The sequence below is a fragment of the Haliotis asinina genome, chromosome 8 (genome assembly GCF_037392515.1).
Source record: "Haliotis asinina isolate JCU_RB_2024 chromosome 8, JCU_Hal_asi_v2, whole genome shotgun sequence".
NCBI classification, from domain to species: domain Eukaryota; kingdom Metazoa; phylum Mollusca; class Gastropoda; order Lepetellida; family Haliotidae; genus Haliotis; species Haliotis asinina.
In genome coordinates, this window is record NC_090287.1 from 47,302,206 (window position 1) to 47,322,299 (window position 20,094).

The following is a 20,094-nucleotide window of genomic DNA, read 5'->3' on the forward strand; positions in this document are numbered from 1 at the left end:
TTCCATTCTAATGTGCAAAATGGCCCATGCCTTTCCCAATCCCTGTTAATCTTGGGCAGTTTCTGGTTACAGTTAAAGTGAATTTGCATACCATTTCTATGATTGTGGTTCCTAAGAATAATCATATGCTCAAAACTGTAAATAAAGAGGTGCTTATGAGGATTACTTATAGGGCAGAAAAGTGAGGCACTGCAATATACATGAGCATTAATCAAGCACCAGCAACTTATTTTAATATCCATAAGAAAAACACAATATGTTGTTGAATATCAGCATGATTTGAAAACCAAATTCCAGTATCTAACTGTAACTACAAAACAAACTGAAATTGAATTGCCATCTGAGAGGAATACACTAAAATGTGGACATCTGTACAGGCAGAAAGTATGATCAGCATGACTAAGCCATCACTCTGATGTCACACAGTTCTCAAATAATGATTGTTGTGATTGTATGAACCCCCACTGGTGACCACTCTGATCTTGTTCCCTGTCTCTGTGCAGACGGTATAAAACAGTTACTGTCCATCTGAATCCTGTCCATGGGCAACCTAACCAGTACGTATATATTAAAAGAAACATTTCTGGAACCAGGTATTCTGAGGTTGTATCAAGGCCTCAAAAAGGAGAGATCTTCTAAAGTTCATCTGTGAGTAGTTGAAGCTTTCTTCTGTCATTTGCAGGCTGTACTCAACCTTGAAGAATCCAAGTATCCATTGGTCAACTGCAATGATCATTAATTTGAAGGCCGAGTAGCCCCACTGGACCTCTAGATACCAACGAAGGAAAGACTGGCATTTTCATGGCAAGACAATGGATGTAAAAACGAAATATTTTTCATGCAGATACTGAATATTAATAGTGGAACCTCTACCTACCCTGACATTGCAGACTTTATATGGTCTGCTAATTCCATGGTTTGATTTGGACCATCACTAAGTCCCATGTAGACAACATGGAAGGGTCCATCATTTGCAGGTGGTGGCTTGACGGACTCCCCAGTAACATACTCATGGAGTTTATCAGTGGCATCATCATCCAGATCAGGGTCATCCAGCAGCAAGTCCACCATCATGGAGGAATCCTTGTCAAGTGTTGTGCTCACTTCCTCAACCTGGGAGCTCTCCACATCTAGAAACAAACCATCGATGTACTTTTTACCAATTATAAATAAACATAGAGCAACTAGTCATAAATCTCTTCATGCTCCGGAAAAAACACAACATTACCAGCAATTTTAGTTGAAGTCCAACTTGCCACGGAAATTCGAAAAATATTAAATTCAGAATTACAAAACTACCAAAAGGTGCCAGTACACCACTCAATCTATCTATGTGCCAAGTTTGGTGAAGAAATATGACCACAAATTTCAAAGTCAAACTTGTTGCCATAGAAATAAAGAACATGTTTCAGGGATAATAACCCTCTGAATGCAATCATTCTTATAACAAAATATATTCTTTACAGATGTTATATTAAGAAAATGAAAACAAATTTCAAGCCTTCAAAACAAGCAACATACAAATACTACCAAACAACAAAATTCACAGCACTCTCAAACTCTAAACAAGAAGACAAAATCATCAATATCCCCGAAAAATACTCTTCATGACTATGTCTACCAATTATGATTACAGTATGTCAATAATTTTGGTGTGGAAGCAGAGTATGGTAAGGTTTTAGAGTTTTGCTCCAGAAAAGAACTCTACCATCAAATGCTGTTGGGGTCAAACTTGTTGCCATGGAAACAGAAAAAAACTATTTTATTCAGAAAACCAAATCTACCAAAAGACACCACTATACCACCAAATCGCTAAATTTAGTGAAGAGACAGTGAACTGTTCTGCTCCAGAAAAGAGCACAACCACAAATTTCTGTCTAAGTCAAACTTGTTGTCATGGAAACCACAGAAAATAATATTGACACCCTGATGTAAACCTACAAGACACATCTAGAGATCATGGTGAACATGGCGAGCATGGAGAAAGCTGAAGTTTGGGAGATCTGCTCCGGACAAGATATTTTCACAGTCACAGCCTCTCATAGTCATGTTTCCATGGAAACCTCAAAAACTAAAAATCATATCTGGCTCAAAACCACAAATGGAACATCTGGAGATCAAACTTTGTATGTGTATCATGTCTGATGAAGCTTGCATGTATAGTTTAGGAGATCTGCTCCAGACAAAATGACATTCTCATAGTCACAGCCTAGGAAACCACAAAAAAAAAATTGAAATTCACATCTGGGTCTAAACCAAAAAGGCATATCTGGGGATCATGCTTGACATATGTACCAGTGAGTGAGTGAGTGAGTTTAGTTTTCGCTGCACTCAGCAAATATTCCAGCTACATGGCGGCAGTCTGTATATAATCGAGTCTGGACCAGACAATCCAGTGATCAACAACATGAGCATCGATCTGCGCAATTGGGAAGCGATGATGCGTCAACCAAGTCAGTGAGTCTGACCACCCAATCCTGTTAGTCGCCTCTTACGACAGGCACGGGTTGCTGAAGGCCTATTCTACCCCGGGACCTTCATGGGTCGACATATGTACCAAGTTTGATGAAGCTATCATGTATAATCTGGAAGATCTCCGGAAAAGATTAAAAATCATCAGTCGTAATCACACATCATGTTTCCAAGGAAACTTCCCAAAATCATATTCACATCTGGGTCTAAACCCCCAAAAGGCCTATCTAGGGATCATGCTTGATATGTGTACCAAGTTTGATGATGCCAGCATATATAGTTTAGGTGATCTGCCTGTCCATGGAAACTATGACAAATAAAATTCTGGGTCTAACCCCTAAAAGACACATACAGGGATCATGCTTGACATGTGTACTAAGTTTGGTTTAACACAATATATGGATCGGACAAAGTATGGTGGAGGCACACACTTTGTTTGATGCCATTTAGGCTGCTTCAGCATATACATTTCAGTAACCCTCTGGAAAGTCTTACATATGACAACCAGTTTTACTTTATGGATCTGAAATATGGGGTTCTAAAGAGTATCATACCATAGAAAAAATTCATCTGCTTGCCTGAAAAAAATTTCTAAATGATGGTTTGTCAACACCAAATGCTATGGTTTTTGGTGAATATGTGAGGTTCCCATTGTACATGTCATCTTATTGTCGCTGTTTAAAATATTGGTGTAAAATAATTAATATGCCATAACATCGTCAACCTAAAAATGCCTTCAATATGATTCTTCATCTTTGATTATCTTGGAAAGAATAACTGGACATCCCAAATTCGCACATTACTATTTAGATATGATTTTGGTCGTATTTGGTTATCACAGACAATTGGTGTTTATTAGTTTTGTATGCGGGCTATTGATAGGTTTCAGCAGCATTGTTATTCAACTATTAATGAAAGTTCAAGATATGATTCATATCATCAATTTAACTCATTGCTTGAGCCAGAGTGTTATCTTGCTCACCTTCGCTACAGAAATGTTCACAATTCTTTTATGTGTTTTAGATTAGGCCTTAATGATTTATTAATTAACAAGGGAGGATATGTGTCTGTGGAGAAAACCCAAAGACTATGACCATTTTGTTACATTATTGAAGACCAATTCCATTTCATGTATATTTGTCCTGTGTATGAAAATCTGAGGAACAAGTATCTGCCACAACTGTCTCTATCTCAAATCAATGCTCAACCATTGTCTTCCTTACTTTCCTGCAAAGAACCCGCAAAACAACACAACTAAGCCCAATTTATTTACAACAAATTTTTGTTAAGAAAAGACCTGATTAGTTAGAAAGTTGATCATATACGCAATTGTTAAGATGTATCCTTTTTGTATATAGGCCTATGATCTTTTGCACAATACAGAATTGAATTGAATTCAATTGACATTTAAATGAATCATAATCCTGTGTACATCTTTGATGCCTTTTTGCTGTCTCTACATGTGCTTTTCAGCAACCCTCTGGAATGTCTTAGATATGTATGTATTGTTTTTAAATGGACATAAATGTAACCAAAAAGTGGAAGTAAGAAATATATATATTAAAAAGGAATATGATTTTGTAAGAAATCTCTCAATTACCTGTTATTTCTCCATTGCTATCATCAAATGTTGGTAGACTAACACTCTGCGCAAGACTATCATCTGTCTCCGCCACAGTTGCAGACATCTCATCAGGTATTGCTGACAAGCCAGACATTGCTGGGTACAACCTTTCCCCTGTTAACACAACAACAAAACATCAGACACTATAAACATGTTTCTGACACTACTCATTACCAAATTTGAAGAAACCAATTCAGAATTCTGAAGGCAAAATGAGATGTACAAACATTCATCATGAACATGAACAGGATAAATTACAGTTACAGCACGTTTAGAATTACCTGGGTCTGGGTATAACGAATCGACACTTTAACCATGATGGCCCATTCTGGTCCTTCAATCAAAACTTTGATATCATGAACAACAGGCTTTCCCACTGGGACACAGTGACATGCAATCAACCAAGTGACAATTCCTGTCCATCTGATCTGACTGATCACCTTTTATGGCTTGAACAGATTTCAGTAAGCTTATTCTAATGCAGAATTCCTATGTGGTTCTTAGATCAGACAAGCAGACAACAATGATTACTGTTTGCCACTAACATGGGAATGTTCCCCGCTGCTGCGTCACATGGAAGATTACCATTTGTGTGATGTAGTTCTAGCCATGGTTACTTCTCAGAATCTTCTCCTAAAGATATTTCAGGAACATAGTACTTCATTGGAAATGGTAATATATTCTTCAGCTTGGCGGCTAACTTTGGTGGAACATTTTATGAGACACTGTATTTACGTAAGTTTGAAAAGTGTTCGAAGTGTCAAGGTGACACTAAGGACAAAATCAAGTCACTGATGTCTGCGTAATCCCTCAATGTAGACTGACACCAAATTTGAAGACACTGGGTTCAACAGTTCAAGAGAAGCTGCGTTCAAAAGAGTTTGAAAAGTGGTCAAAACGTCATGGTGACTTTGAAAATACGACCAATATCACCCAAATCGACTGGTATCTGAGTAATCCCTCGTAGGCTGTTACCAAATTTGAAGACATTGTGTACTACAGTGCATGAGATATAACATTAACAAGAGTTTGATAAAAAAGTAGAGGTCTGACTGATCCCCTAATGTAGGCTGTCACAAAATCTGAAGACATTGGGCTCTACAGTTCATAAGATATGGCATTAACAAGAATTGGGATGTACAGACACTGCTGAATACATAGTCCCCTGTTCCACTGTGCAGAGGGGGACAACAAAACTTGACTGAGAAATTCTAGATTTTGCTTACCATCTTGAACATCCTGCAATAGACATGTGATAGCATGGCTGGCCCATGGTCCACCCCAAGTGATAGTGCCATGGTTGAATTCTTGGTTGGCAACGAGCAGAATTAACTTTTCTAGTTGTTCCTGCGTCATGGATTCTGTCAGGGTTATAGCAGGGCGTGTACTATTACAAATTCTAGCAAACACCTGTAACATAAGATGGAACAAGTTTTTTCCAACTGTGTTCTGATTCAGCATATGACCCTGTCAAACCTTTGAAAATAGAAAATGTCAGTAGGAGAAAAATAAAATCAATCAACATGCATCAAATAGTATCATTAAGTATGAACTGAAACATCAGATTTAGACTGAATCTTTGTGATCTTTGTGTTTTCCTCCTCCAAATAAGCCTGGAACATCCATGAAACAACATATTTCTCGTGATCACAGTTCACTGAACAGAATATCTTCAACAGAGTTTAACTTCATGAAAGATACTATGCATTCTAAAAAGTTGCATGAAAATACTTTTTCCTGGCTAAACATCCATATGCAACATCCTTAATGTCCACACCACACACCAAAACTTTCACTTTAAGCAATACTGTCAACTGTAAATGCAGTACCAACCTTACAAGCCACCAAGAACAAGTCCACATGGCATGTGAAATCCATGCTAAGCAGCAGAGCCATAAGACCTCTAACCACTGCTAGACAACGATCCCGAGGCAACACAAGAGTGGTATCAGACTCATCCTCCCCTCCATTGGGTGCAGCCCCTCCCTCTTCGCGCCAACCCGGCAGCTTCTGCAACATAGCGGCATCGGCCCGTCGGATGTGAACAATGTCTTTTAAGTGCTGAAGGAAGAACATAAATGCTGGAAATTAGAGGATAATTAGAATCTGGTGCACGATGATTACCTTTGTAATGCACTATTCAGTTACAAACATAATTTTCAAATCATGATATCCCAAACCAAGCTGATCACGTTCTCACACAACACAAGACAAGAATATGTGATTTTCTTACTTTACAAAAGTTGCTGTCAGCATTGATATTCAAATATATTTTGCATGAATATGAAATATAAAGCATGAGCACAATTCAAACTGCAAATAACAAAATCTCCATGCTTCTGAATCTGCAATAATGAATTTTGTACTGAAGAGTCACACTGTGACGTTGTCAGTTCTACTCTGAGCAAAATGTAAGGTCCATAAAGGTGAATAATTTTCCTACTATGATACATTTTGAGGCTTCACATGAAACAAGACTGAAACAGACTTAAAGAAGTCACCACAAAAGAAGCATTCATGGGTATGACAAAAGAAGCATTCATGTGTGAGTTCAACTTCCTCAGTCTGCTTGCATCAAACTCCTTTATCTACATGTATCAGGGTATCTTCCCAAGACAAGAGAATTATTTTAAGAGTCAAGTTTCCACCCTTTCTGGAAGAGGAAGGAATTATGGAGCAATAATTAGGCAGGACTATATCAGTTGCTCAGTGGTCACGATGGGAGCATGGGTTGGTGTACCCTCAATGTTTGCTTATGTTTCCCAAACACCTCAACATTAATTTTGAACTCTTTAAAGCCAGGGTATCCCAATGTAAACTTCAGCCAAACTGTGTGAATCAAACGATTTAAATCTTGCATCTTGCTGTTTTTCCAGCAGATATTGGCTTATTAAAGTCTTCATGGTGTAATTCCCCTTCTTAATATTCACAGGAACTACATTTGAACGGTTTGTCAAAATATTTTCTTGGATTGCAAATCAAATCTTTTCATAGCCATCGCAAAATTTTGCAGACAACAAAAGATTTTGAGTTATCTCCCTTTCATCAATTTGCATTTGCAAAACATTGGTATTTTCTGTGAATCAGGCTTGATTCAATGTTATTCGAGTAAAGAAGTACTACCACAAAGTACTGAATGACTTCCCAATGGCAGCAGGGTATACTGAAATGTACCCTGCTTGTAAGTGGGGTATGCTGTAAATATTTGTTTCTTGGAGATGTTTTTTTTACAGTCAATAGGCTACATATCTTAATTTTAGGGTGGAAAAATGCTAAAAGAATTACCATGAAAATCACTATGGCTGCCATGGGGAGTGAAAGTTAATGAATAATGAGCATAAACCATAAACCAATGACCATTCCAAACCTCTGATCAATTTCAGGATTGGTTGTAACAAGCATGTAAAGCATTACAACAATGCCAAATAGAAGGTTGACAACCAGGCCATGACATGGTGCCATGAGCATACACAAGTGTGTAAATACAGTGGCATACAAGTGGACATTATTATTAGTATGTTGTACAGATTCAGATAGAAATGCAGCATAGAGGGTCCAGGTGATCCTGGCACAGTCAGACCGGTAAGGCTCATGATCAGCTCAAGGCCCTCAGCCTCTCTACACAGCCCAGACAGAGAAAAGAACTACCATGAATTTTTTAGAGAATATGAAGGCTCAACAACACTGCAGTCTAGTACCCAGAGAAGGGATGTACTCCTAATGGAGAACATCGACACGCTCATGATCTGCACCAAGAGATCAGGAGGTACCAAATTGGGCACCAAGAACAATGGTAGTGTACTTGGGATGCAAGTGAGAAATTTCTAATGCGAGGTCTGCCTATTTATCATGTTCTTCCTGAATCGTGCCAATCACTTTGGCACCACTTCAAGATTTGTCTCATATATTTGCCAAGATTTGTTGAAAGATATGAAATGGTTTTCAAGTTGTCCTCCGGAAACAAAGCCCATTCCCTCAATGGAAACCGGGAAAAATAAAAATGCCAAAACATTGTAAATAGCAAAAGGCACCACTCTGTGGTCTGCCTAAAATATCTGCCATGTTTTGCTGTAAGATCTTGAGTAGTTTTCAAGTTCTGCTCCGGAAACAAAGCCCATCCCTCCATTTTGAGACGAAGTCAGAATCTTTTCCATGGAAAGTGGGAAAATGATAAATCACGAAAGTCTGTAAACAGCAAAAGGCACCACTTTAGTGTCTCCCCTACATATCTGCCAAGTTTTGCTGAAAGACATTGAGAAGTTTTTGGGTTGTGCTCCAGAAACGAAGTCCATCCCACCACTTTGAGACTAAGTCCGAAATGTTTCCATGCAAACCCAGACAATTATAAAACACATAAGCCTTTAAAAAGCAAAAGGCACTACTTTGGGGTCTGCCACACATATCTACCAAGTTTTGCTGACAGGTATTGGGAACTTTTTGAGATGTGCTCCGGAAATGCAACACACCTCTCACTTTTGAGACAAAATCTGAATCGTTTCCATGGAAACAGTTTCCAATACCAGTTTTGAATGCCATCAGGTCCTGGATCTGTATTAGATTTGGACTTTTTCATAACATTCTTCAGGCAATCTGGTGAGATGTAATAGACTAGTTACTTTCTCATGCTTTGCCTCCAGGTTACTGTTGCTGGGTATTAACCAGAACAGTTTCCAGAACCTTTCACTGGAATCCATGGGAGGCCGTTTATCATGCTCATCATCACCTCTTGCCTGTAGAAGTGTTTTTCATTATTTCTAAACAGTTTGTTTTGTTAGGTGAATTTTTTTTTTTTTTCTCATTTTTCTTTCTTTCAGTCCAAACCTTAATTTTTGCCATAAGGGAATCGACAATTTGAAAAAGAATGTTTGTCTTGTCTTATACTGTAACTTTAATTTTCTCCAAACTGCCTTTTGTCATTTAGATATGGGATTCCCTTATGACCTTAACTTCAGACACAGCTCTATCCACGAAATATATTTTCTTGTTTCTGACAGTTTTACTCAGAACCAGTTTTTCTTTGGCATATTGTTGTTAGTATTTGATGTCTTTTTGTTTGAAAACTGTGTTAAGTTCCTCCAAGGTTAGAGGGGCAGTCTAGACACAACTATTAACTACATGTAATGTACAGTAAGCAGAAAGTTTCCCTGAAATAATGTCATTTAATAAATTAATTTCATGATTGGGAAAAGATACATTTGTTTATTTCCGCCATTTTTCTAATGGTATAGCAGTTTTTTTCATCATACATAAAGTGAAACAAAATATACACAGGATATTCAGAAAGATCTGAAGAAAAGGAAGAGTGAGGGTCCGAAATTTCAACGCCAATAGACCGATCCAGTCCGGGCCGATAAGCCCCGCCCACTTCGTTTTTCGACGTTTAGAGGGACAACCTCTGACAATGGTGTCACCACCGATGAAACTTATGTACATTAATTGAGAACGGTGTTGATGAATACTGCTTGTGGTACTTTGGCATCCGTAGTTTATGAATGATATTTAAAGAGGAAAGATTTGCGTATATTATTTAATGTATCATATTTGACAGACTGTAATTAGCGAGTGAAAATGAGTTACATGCCTGATGAAAAATCGTCTCTGCCAGCGGCTGCATGTAGGAAGCGTATTTTCTTTCGAAATGATTAATCTACCTGGCATTTCACGTCTGTCTAAGATACTAGCAGGGAAGTGAAACTGAAGTATGTTTGTCTTTTTTTCATTCCTAGATTCCCATCATAATTTTATAATAACCGTGAACACAACCATGCACATGTTCAAGCTGCTGATCGTTTGGGTATCTATAAATAGATTGTCAACACTGAGCGAGGAGCCTTCAGTTCGATCTTTTATCCAATGTTCAAATTAAGTTCAATCATTTATGTGAAATCATGAGTTTATACCTTTGACTAACAAAGCAGAAAAAATATTTCCATGTATCTGAACATACCCAGAAGCAAATATTCAGCAGCTTATCTTCAGCAAACCTCAGTAACATTTCCCTCTTCAAATCTGTACACCATCCTAAAATGACACTGAATCAATTTATTTTTCTGTGTGTACTTTGTTGTGGAATCCTAATTTATAAACTTCCACAAGACTGGACTTTATGAACTGCCAGATTTTATGCTCAGGTATATAACACCACTATAACACAAAGAAGATTCAATATACACTCTGCACCTGTACACTGACCAATCTTCCACAAACAATCTCTGGAAATCTCTGAACTGAGGATCCACAGTTACCAAAACAATTAACTAGGTTTCTTAAAAGATAATTACTAAAGGACATAAGGTGCAAAGAATATCTCAAAAGTTCAAAGTTTTTGTCAATAAAATTACATCTGAGCATCATTGCTTCTTAAAAAATGATGATAGTAATCTTTGTTTTAACATATCAGAGAACATATCCCTAGAGGACATATCACAAAATCTGATCTATTTCCTTTTCTGCAGTACTTGCTAATGTCATCAAAAACATATCAAAGTTGTTTCAAAATGTGGTAAAAGTCTTAAGAAACTTTAGGAAAATGCCCTAAAGCATTCACATCCTGCAAACCAGTGTGCAATTTAACATGAAGCTAATTTTCCAAATAACAATGTATCAACAAACCTTGAACAATTTGTCCATCTTAATAAACAACACTTTGGCTCAGTCATGAAACATTGGTAACCTCCCCAAAAGGTGATTTCTAAGAAGCATTATATCAAATCTGGGTTAAATGTATGTTTCAATATTCATTCCAGTTACATGAATAGTCAACTGTGAGCTTGTAAGTTATTCTGTTCCAAGACTGAATAATGCCAGACCAGGGTGTGGCCAAAACGTAGCATTTGTTGTTATCTTTTTATTCAAACTCTGTGGATGTTGAAATAACTTTTATATGAGTTACGATACAAGTAATCACTTTTAGATGAATCTCACTAGAGAACATATTATCTTTTTTTAAAAAAACATCGTAAAGCAGGAGCCAAGAAACTAAGTTAGTGCCATGTTATTGTTCTGCCAGGACATGTTGATAATGTTGTCTAAGCATGCCTGGTTCTGCTTTCAAACCACATGAATCTGATATGTCAGTTAGGTATAATTATTTATAATGGATTATAGTATTATTTATTTTATTACCTTTCTACCTTTCTACTAAAGGATGCAAGATTCTAAAAAGATCTCTTGCTATCATTTCCAGTGAAGTAATAAAAATGACAGTTGTACCAATGTACCTCTCCTGCATGAAAAAAAAATATTGTAACAAAAATTAAAAACAAATAATATTCTCTTAGTTAAGAAATACAATTTTACTAAATTCCCTCCAATATTCCAGAAAGTCACTATTCTTCTCGCATAGTTTTCGTCTGTTTATAGAAATTCCAAAATATTTAAGGCATGGTTTTATAGACACTCATTTGAAATGGTTTTCATATTTTGGATATTGCATGATAGGCATCTGCTTATACTGTCGCTTTGATTAACAATTATTACTCCTCAAATTTATTAAAATCTAAATATTTTAGATATTTAAATACTTACCTTACCATAGGTCTTATGCATATTACCTCTAGCTTCGCTAAACGAGATCAGACAGTCGTTGATTCGCCATCCCCTCGATGGCTACCTCATGTAATCTACGAATGTAGTCACGGAAGTGACGTGATCTCTCCACTCGCGCGAGAGCGCAGAATCCAAAATTCACTTTTACCGTCAACCGGAAGGTCCGAAGAGTCCAAAGTGGGGAGGAGCATCCAGCGTTGGGAGGGAGTCACCGCCCTATGGTAAGGTAAGTATTTAAATATCTAAAATATTTAGATTTTAATAAATTTTTAACTTACCTTACCATAGGTCTTATGCATATGGCTTCGACAGATGGATGGTGGTGTGGACTCCAGAGGACCATCCCTCAGCAAACAGTGCACATGCATCAGGAGAACTCGGGAAAGCCAATGTCAACGGTCTCAGGATAATACCTGGAACAGGACAAAGAGCAACCCAATAGAACTCCAAAGAAAAACCGACGCACCCTGGGGGTGAGGTTAATCTTAAGACCAAAGGTAAGTAGAAGTGTAGTTACCTAATGGGCGGATGGTCGGGTAAGTTGCTGAGCAACCACCAATGGACCAAATGACTGTAATCCCTCCACGTCTTCAACTGCCAAGTCCCTCAAGTAGTGGGATGCGAAGACAGTTGATGACCTCCAGAAACAGCCCTCCATGATCTGCGGTACTGTGCAGTTCCGATGGAGGGCCATCGTAGACGCCAAGGCCCTGATCTCGTGCGGGTTACTTGCTACCGGATGAGGCAGGTGCTTGTCGTCATAGGCCGCCAGGATAGTCGATCTGAGCCAGAGGGCAATAGTATTTCTGTTTACTTCACCTTTGCAGGACACGGCAAAGGGAATGAATAACCTTTTGCGGGATCGTCTCCTAGAGGCTGACCTTTTAATATAGCATCTGAGAGCCCTGACTGGACATAGCAGCTCCTCCTCCAAGTCATGATGACCCAAGATCGTAGACAAAGGAGGGATGGAGAATAACCTGTTAGGCTGCCCGGGAAGCTGGTTCTTAGCCACAAAATCCCAAAGCAAACCCAAATGAGCACGTCCGTGTCTTGACTGTTCAAATCGGATCTGAGTAACGTCAAGAGCATGGATCTCGCTGACTCTAGCCGCTGTTGCCAATGATAGTAAGAAAACCGTCTTCTTGGAAAGATGTTCAAAGGAGGCTTCTTCTAATGGCTCGTACGGCGGCCCTCTGAGATGTTGAAGGACAACATTAAGATCCCAAGCTGGAGGACGAAACTTGGTCTTCTGGTCTTCCAGCTTGAAAGCTTTGAGAAGCGCAATAAGTTCCGGTATCTTGGAGATCTGTGAATCTGACTTGATAGCAAGGACAGAATTCAAAGCTGACAAATAGGTGCCTAAGGTACTGCCTTTGAGATGTCTAGAGTTCCGTAGGTAGAGAAGGAACTGTGCCACAAACTGAGGAGATGCTGCCATGGGATCTTGAGATCTTCGTGCGCAAAAATTCTCAAAAGAGCGCCATTTGTCGTCATATAAAGAACGGGTAGAAACTCTATGCGCGCGAGCTATAACGTTCGCCACGTGCGCAGAGTAGCCCTTAGCCTTTAATGCTCTCTGCAGATGACCCATGCGTGAAGATGGAATCGCCGTGGATCCGGATGCAGCTGTCGACTGTGTGGATGTCGAAGCAGATGCAACCACTCTGGAAGTTTGTAAGGGTCTCCGCTGGCGAGCCGTCGAAGATCGGGAAACCACGATCTGGTTGGCCACCAAGGTGCGACCAAAAGCAGTCGGAGGTTCTGCGTCAGTCTGATCTTGGCGATTACATCCGAGAGAAGAATTGGAGGAGGGAACGCATATGCGTCCAGTCCTTCCCATGATAGAGACATCGCGTCGACTGCCCACGCCTGTGGATCCGGCACGGGAGATACGTACGTTGGTAACTGGTGATTGAAACTGGTGGCAAAAAGATCTACCTGTGGTCTCCCGAGTTGCCAGCAAATCTGGCGAAATGCGTCCGGATGAAGCATCCACTCCGTCGGGGATGGTTTGCCGGGGCGCGACAGGGCGTCTGCCAGAATGTTTTTGCAGCCGGGAATGTGACGAGCCGCGATCACGATGCCGTTGCTGTCTACCAGATCCGCTAACAGGAACATCTGGTCCAGAAGTTGTTTGGACCTGGTTGTACCCTGATTGTGAATCACCCACACGACCGTGGAATTGTCGGACGCTACCAGGAGTCTGGAGTCTGTTAGGACCGGTAGCCAGTGGCGAACCGCTAGGATGACTGCTTGCATCTCCAGGCTGTTGATATGCCACTCCTTTTCGGCGTCTGACCACAGCCCTGAGGTTGTCTGGCCGTTCAAATGAGCACCCCATCCCAAGAGGGATGCGTCTACAAACAATTCGTGGTCGTGGTTGAAGTTTGTCAAACAAACACCGGCGCAGACGTTCCACTCTACCGTCCACCACCTGAGGTACTGATGCAGGTGCGGGGGTAGAAGAAATGACGACTGGAGGTCGTTCTCTCGAATGAATGGTAATAGGAACCTCTGTAGTGGGCGCAGCATAAGCCGTCCTCTGAGGGTGAGGTCCTGCGCCGACGTCAACAAGCCCAACAGAGACTGCCATTCTCTGAGGGTGAGAGGTAGGGACAGAGCTCGATCCGTAAAGGCGAGAATCTTCTGCCATCGATCGGGAGGGACCCTGACTAGATTGAGCCGAGTCAGGAACAACCCCCCAATGAACGTTAACTCCTGCGTTGGTTTCAGTTGCGACTTCTCGAAATTGATAATCCATCCCAACTGTTGAAGTAGGCGTGTGGAGAAGTCCAGTTGTTTGCGTAGCAACTGAGGATTGCAGTGATTTAGAAAACAATCGTCGATGTAAGGATCGAAGTCTATCCCCCGGAGGTGCAGAAACCGGGTGACAGGCAGTGTGACCCGAGTGAAAAGCCACGGGGCCGTAGAAATTCCAAACGGCAGCACTCGCCACTGGTAGTGTACTCCGTTGAATATGAAACGCAGGAACTTCCTGTGGCGTGGGAATACAGGAACGTGCAGGTAAGCATCCTGTAAATCTAGGCTGGCCATCCAAGCTCCGGGTGACAATTTGGCTCGGATCTGATCCAGTGATGTCATTCGGAAATGCGGGGGCTCGGCTAAATACAGGTTGTTGAAAGTCGCCATGTTGTGAATCATCCGCATTTTGGTGGAACCTTTCTTGGGTATCAGGAAGATGGGTGAATAGAACCCCGGGGAGAGATGGGGTTCTGACACTATCTCTATAGCATGTTTTGTTAATAAAATGTTGATGTTTTCTAGGATAAGTACCTGTTGATCTATTGAGTACCCTCGTGACAGGGGAGTGGTAGTCAACGGCGGAGCTCTGGCTAGTGGTAGCTTGTAGCCGGCTCTCAGGATCTTGCAAACAAACGGGTCTTCCAGGAATGTCCAGTTGGCCCAGAAGATCCCTAGTCTCCCACCTACAGGGGTCGGATGAACTGGTACGACTGGGGGTGGGAGGTCCCAGTCGTAGTAGTCCATGGCTTCAGCGGCCGGAGTAGGGACGCTTGCCCCTACCTCGACCGGACGTAGCTGGGGCATCCCTGCCACGTTCTTGAGGCTTGCGCTGGACATCTGAGTCTTTGGTACGACCTCGTCCCCTCCCAAACGAGGAACGGATCGACTCTCTCCTGGGTACATATCTTTTCTTGGCATTACCCCTGGCTCGGCCACGAAATGCAGAGCCCAAGGCCTCGAAAGTTGACAGCGCCACTTCCGTGTTAGTAAGTTCGGCATGTTGTTTATACACCGACGGTATCTTTTCATCAAAGAGGAACTTAGACGTAAATGGTGCACGAAGAAGTTGACGTTTAAATTCCTCTTGCCAAGAACAAGCATCTAAAAATCCAGATCGGCGCATAGTAGTGGTCATGGCTAGCGCCGCACGTAAGTGTCCAAGTAGGTCATGGAGTACTCTGCCTTGCCAAGCAAAAATGGTAGTTAAATGATCCACCCTCGAGGCATTATCCTCTGACAAATCCAAGGCTGCAGCGGAGGTGGCTGACGCAAGCGCCGAGATAGGCTTAAGCATACGTTTCAGTTCAGTATCAACAGCTGCTAACTTTGAATCCTGAACTCTGTAAGATGACGGAGTTGAACTTGACAACCTCTTAATTGAATCGTCTAGCGCCGCCCCGTTGTCGGCAAAATCCAGACTGTGCACTTTATAATCTGATTTCTTAGACTTCGACGCTTTGATGGTCGGATTTAAGGATAACTTCGCAAAGTCCGAGTCTAACAAAGTAATCGCATCCGCCACCATAGGGTGTGGTGGAATAAGTAACTCAGGAGTCAAGTGAATCGACGCCGGGTTGTTTGAATCCGAAGAAGGGGAAGGACAGTCCGGTAATCTGTCGGCAATCCACTCAAAGACAGCAGTTAAGGGAAGATAGGTGCCATCACTATCACCAACATTGCCAGGTTCCTCCTCATAGTCTGGGCAAAAGAACTGTTCCTCGTGTTCCTCCCAGGAAATAGAGGTTGATTCTCGTCGCTGACTCGAGTTGGAAGCAGAGTTCTTAGTGTTAAATTCTTTGCCGGAAGTCCGCAGTGGTTCCGGCGATCGCGAACGCTGGGATCTAGAGAGACGTCGTGGTGATCTTGACCGAGATCGCACTCTACGTCTACTTCTGGTACGTGAGTCTTCCTCTAAGGAGCGCCTTGGAGAGCGGGAAACCGACCGGGAGCGCCGGCGCCTGCTACGGTGTGGAGAACGAGAGCGCCGACCCTTCGGGGACCTAGAACGAGATCTGCGCCGGGAGCGCTCAGCCTCTAAACGACGAGCGCGCTCTTCATCCAGCTGGCGCTGTAACATTTCTTCTTTAGTCAGCGTATGAGACACTCTGGGGATCCGATAAGACGTAGTTATAGGAGCAGGGTCCGGCAACAATATTGGCGCTGGCGTTGGTACAGGCGCTGGCGTCGGAATAGGCGCTGGCGTCGGAATAAGCGCTGACGAAAACACCGGTGCTGATGTAAACAAAGGCGCCGGGACAGGCAGAGGCGCTGGTACAGGCAACGGCGCTGGCGTAAGTCTAGGCGCTGTCGTTGGTAAAGGTGTAGATACCGAGGTAGGGAGTACAGCAGCGCCCGGCATCAAGAGAGATCGCAGAAGCCTCTGAACTTCAGGATGGGATAAGGCATCCGGGTGAGATAAATCTACAAAGGCGTCCGAACGCGTAGGCTCTGGAGAGGAGCGCGCCGGCGTAATAGATGAGCGCTCCACACTCGGCGTTGATAGTGGTATTGAAGGCGGTGGTAGATCTTGGTCGTCAGGTAAGGATCCCAAGGAAGACGCTGGCGACGACATTCTTCTCTTACGTTGCGTAAAACGTTTCCTCCGAACCGCCAAAAAGGTCTTGAAATCGGTGAGAGATAACGCTTGACAGTGTAGGCACCGACTATCGATGGAACAAACAGCGGACGCACAATCCGGACACCAGGGATGTGGGTCCTTGGCTGATTTCTGCCCCTTGCAGACAGTACAATAGTGTCGAGTCATACACAGAACTGTAACAGACAAGAAACCACGACTTGACGACATGTTAATACAATACTAGGAGGAAAACCCCCTACATAAAAATGTAGAAAGTAGTTGCACCCCTACGTAAAAAATAGGCACACCCGTAAGTGCGGGGCAGCGAAAAATAACAACCACAATGGCTGCCTTCGCTACGCTGAAATTCATGGCAGAAAAAAGTATGCTAAATACCGAAAACACAAGTGAAAATGACCAAGCATGGGCAGAAACATGACGGGCAAACCACCAACAAGATGAACTACCCTCATGGACGCCATGTCGTTCTCACCTCCGACATGGCCAAGCCAAGCCTGAGTGAGAAAAGAACAACACGAGGTAGCAAGGTAAGCACATTAAATGCTTGTATGACTTGACTTTGATACATAATGAGGGGATACAAACCATACCTACCAAGGAGTAGCAACTTTATTGAAACTACACACAGTAGGAAAAAAAAAACTGCAAACCAACACGTCCGTTCGCACGAACGCTAAAGGTAAAAGTGAATTTTGGATTCTGCGCTCTCGCGCGAGTGGAGAGATCACGTCACTTCCGTGACTACATTCGTAGATTACATGAGGTAGCCATCGAGGGGATGGCGAATCAACGACTGTCTGATCTCGTTTAGCGAAGCTAGAGGTAATATGCATAAGACCTATGGTAAGGTAAGTTAAAAATATTTGGCGCTATTTACAGGATAGTGTACTGCACAGTAGCCATTCAGATTGTGCTTTTGAAACCTGACATCATAAAATTTGTGACAAATTTGAGAATATTCAAGATCGAAGGCAACTATATCTATCACTTTGTACTTTAATGTAACGTGTTTTGCAATTCTGGTCATCCCTAACCGAAATTAGATCGCTGTCAGATTTGTTTACATAGTGTCACGGCCTTCTCGCCTGTCTCGTTTCAGCTTTATGTTCTACCAAATCAATGCCTAGTATTGACTAAACCGTTAAGCAAAACCAGTGTTGTAGTTACAAAAAACATCCGTGTTTATAACACTTGCGAAGCCTTAAACTGTTAGTTGTTGTCCTCTAATTGGTAATGGGTTTGCACATGTGCGAAAGTGTCGAAATTCATGCAAATTCTTAACTTTGACCAGACGTAGGTTTCGAGAACGATTGTGCCGACAATTAACTAATCGTTAGGCCTATCACATTGCTTGATCCACCTCAATTTTTTTGTCTGCACCAAAATGGTTCTGTTGAAGGTACTGATCAAATCGCAGCAATGTATAATAGATATTGTGAGTGTGAATGGCATAATTCGAAGCACATCGCTTCGAAGTCTTCGTTTGACCCCGGAAATAAGTCTGACAAATCCACAATGCGCGCCCGGCCTGTTGATTGGCCGAAATCGACGCATGCGCCAGCTTTGATTGACAGACTGGATCGGTCTATTGGCTCTATGCCAGAAGAGATTGTTTTGGGATGAGGAAAGAGGTACATACTGATGTCCATTTGCAGTTTTGGGTCTGCTGCCGCTTGAGCATTCTGCTCATGCAAAGGTTCCTGAGGGGCACCAGTTGTGGGTTGAACTGGCTCACAGCACACAAGATTCTTAAGTCACCGGAATTAGTCTCGGTGATTTTCAGAAATTGGTTCTTGTAAGGATACATGGGCCTTTAAGTATCCAAAAACAATTAAGTTTCAGGATCATACTGGTTAAAATGTAACAACTGACATTTACTCTGATACATCCATCTTTTACAAAATATCCTCAATGATTACCATGAACTTTAATAGACATGGCATACAGCTACAGCAAAGCATTTCTGGATGAGGTAACATTTAAATGGAGCATATAGTTCTTGAGGCAGACTGTCACTGACAGCATGATGGCGAATGCTGTATCAGTGCTTTTATGTCAATGACAGAACATGCTACCATATTTTTATAGCTATCCTTTTGGGTCTACATCAGGAAAAATTCCACGAACATCTATACAGAACCATAAATTCATAGATAGCCTTGACTCGTGGATTGCTGTAACTATCATGCTATCTTGTAAATAACCATATATTATCGTGTATAAGCTGACCCCCACACATGTCGACCCCCCTAACTTGACCCCTAAAATCAATGTCAAAATGGTATGTTTCGTGCATAAGCCGACCCCCCGCACCAGACATCTGCCAGTGTACAGTCTTGGATGTAAAATTTAAGTATGGTCGAAGTCAATCCACACAAGACATCTGGCAGTTTCAGTCTTGGATGTAAAACATAAGTATGCAAAGTGAGAATAATATCTAATAAAGATTAATAGTGACCTGACAGAATTAGAATTATAAACTATTTTTCCCTATTTTAAGGGAAAAAATTCTCGTACACGTGCATCATCAACAGGTCCATATCATCAAGTTGTCAAGGAGCAGAGTAACGATGTTTCGAGGAGATGATTAATCAAAGTAGGTTTCGTTTGACGTCACAAAGTGGTACTTTTGATGTACATACAAAGCCACGCCTCAGTCACAAAAATGTTTGGAATCTCAGCAAAACATGTAAATACACTAAATCTAATTGTCCAGCACTAAGATAATAGCCCAAGATCACGAATGTCACTAACACCAAAATTTATTGTTACAAAATGTCAAGTAAAATGGATACTGTAAGCACTGACCTTCTCACATCTCGTCATCTGCTTTTGAATTTGTCAATACTTACTGCAATGGTCTGTCATACATAGTGATATAAAGTAAACAACTACGAAATCCGCGAAACAAGGTGATGTCACATTTTGTGGGTACACAATTGGGTGAAGATTGCAAATGGCTTCAGCAGACAAACATTCCATTCATGAGTGGGATACTAGGCATTCTCAATTTGCTGAATCAATGAATAAAATAGTCAGTGATCATACAAAATGAAATTTTGCCTTTAAAATAAGATTTTTGCCA

The 20,094-nt window shown here is 41.5% G+C and overlaps 1 protein-coding gene across 3 annotated transcripts in view; it reads right to left on the reverse strand.

Moving 5' to 3' along the window:
- LOC137293797 (baculoviral IAP repeat-containing protein 6-like) overlaps positions 1-20,094 on the reverse strand; it is a 166,692-nt gene that overhangs the window by 76,144 nt on the left and 70,454 nt on the right. For 2 of the 3 annotated variants that reach the window (XM_067824540.1, XM_067824539.1), the window contains exons 25-28: positions 5,930-6,157; positions 5,323-5,506; positions 4,073-4,210; positions 878-1,130 (exon numbers count right to left, since the gene is read on the reverse strand). In XM_067824540.1, coding sequence (XP_067680641.1) covers positions 878-1,130; positions 4,073-4,210; positions 5,323-5,506; positions 5,930-6,157 — 803 coding nt within the window. The remainder of the gene's footprint in view (positions 1-877; positions 1,131-4,072; positions 4,211-5,322; positions 5,507-5,929; positions 6,158-20,094) is intronic. The other variant, XM_067824541.1, reaches the window with a different exon arrangement.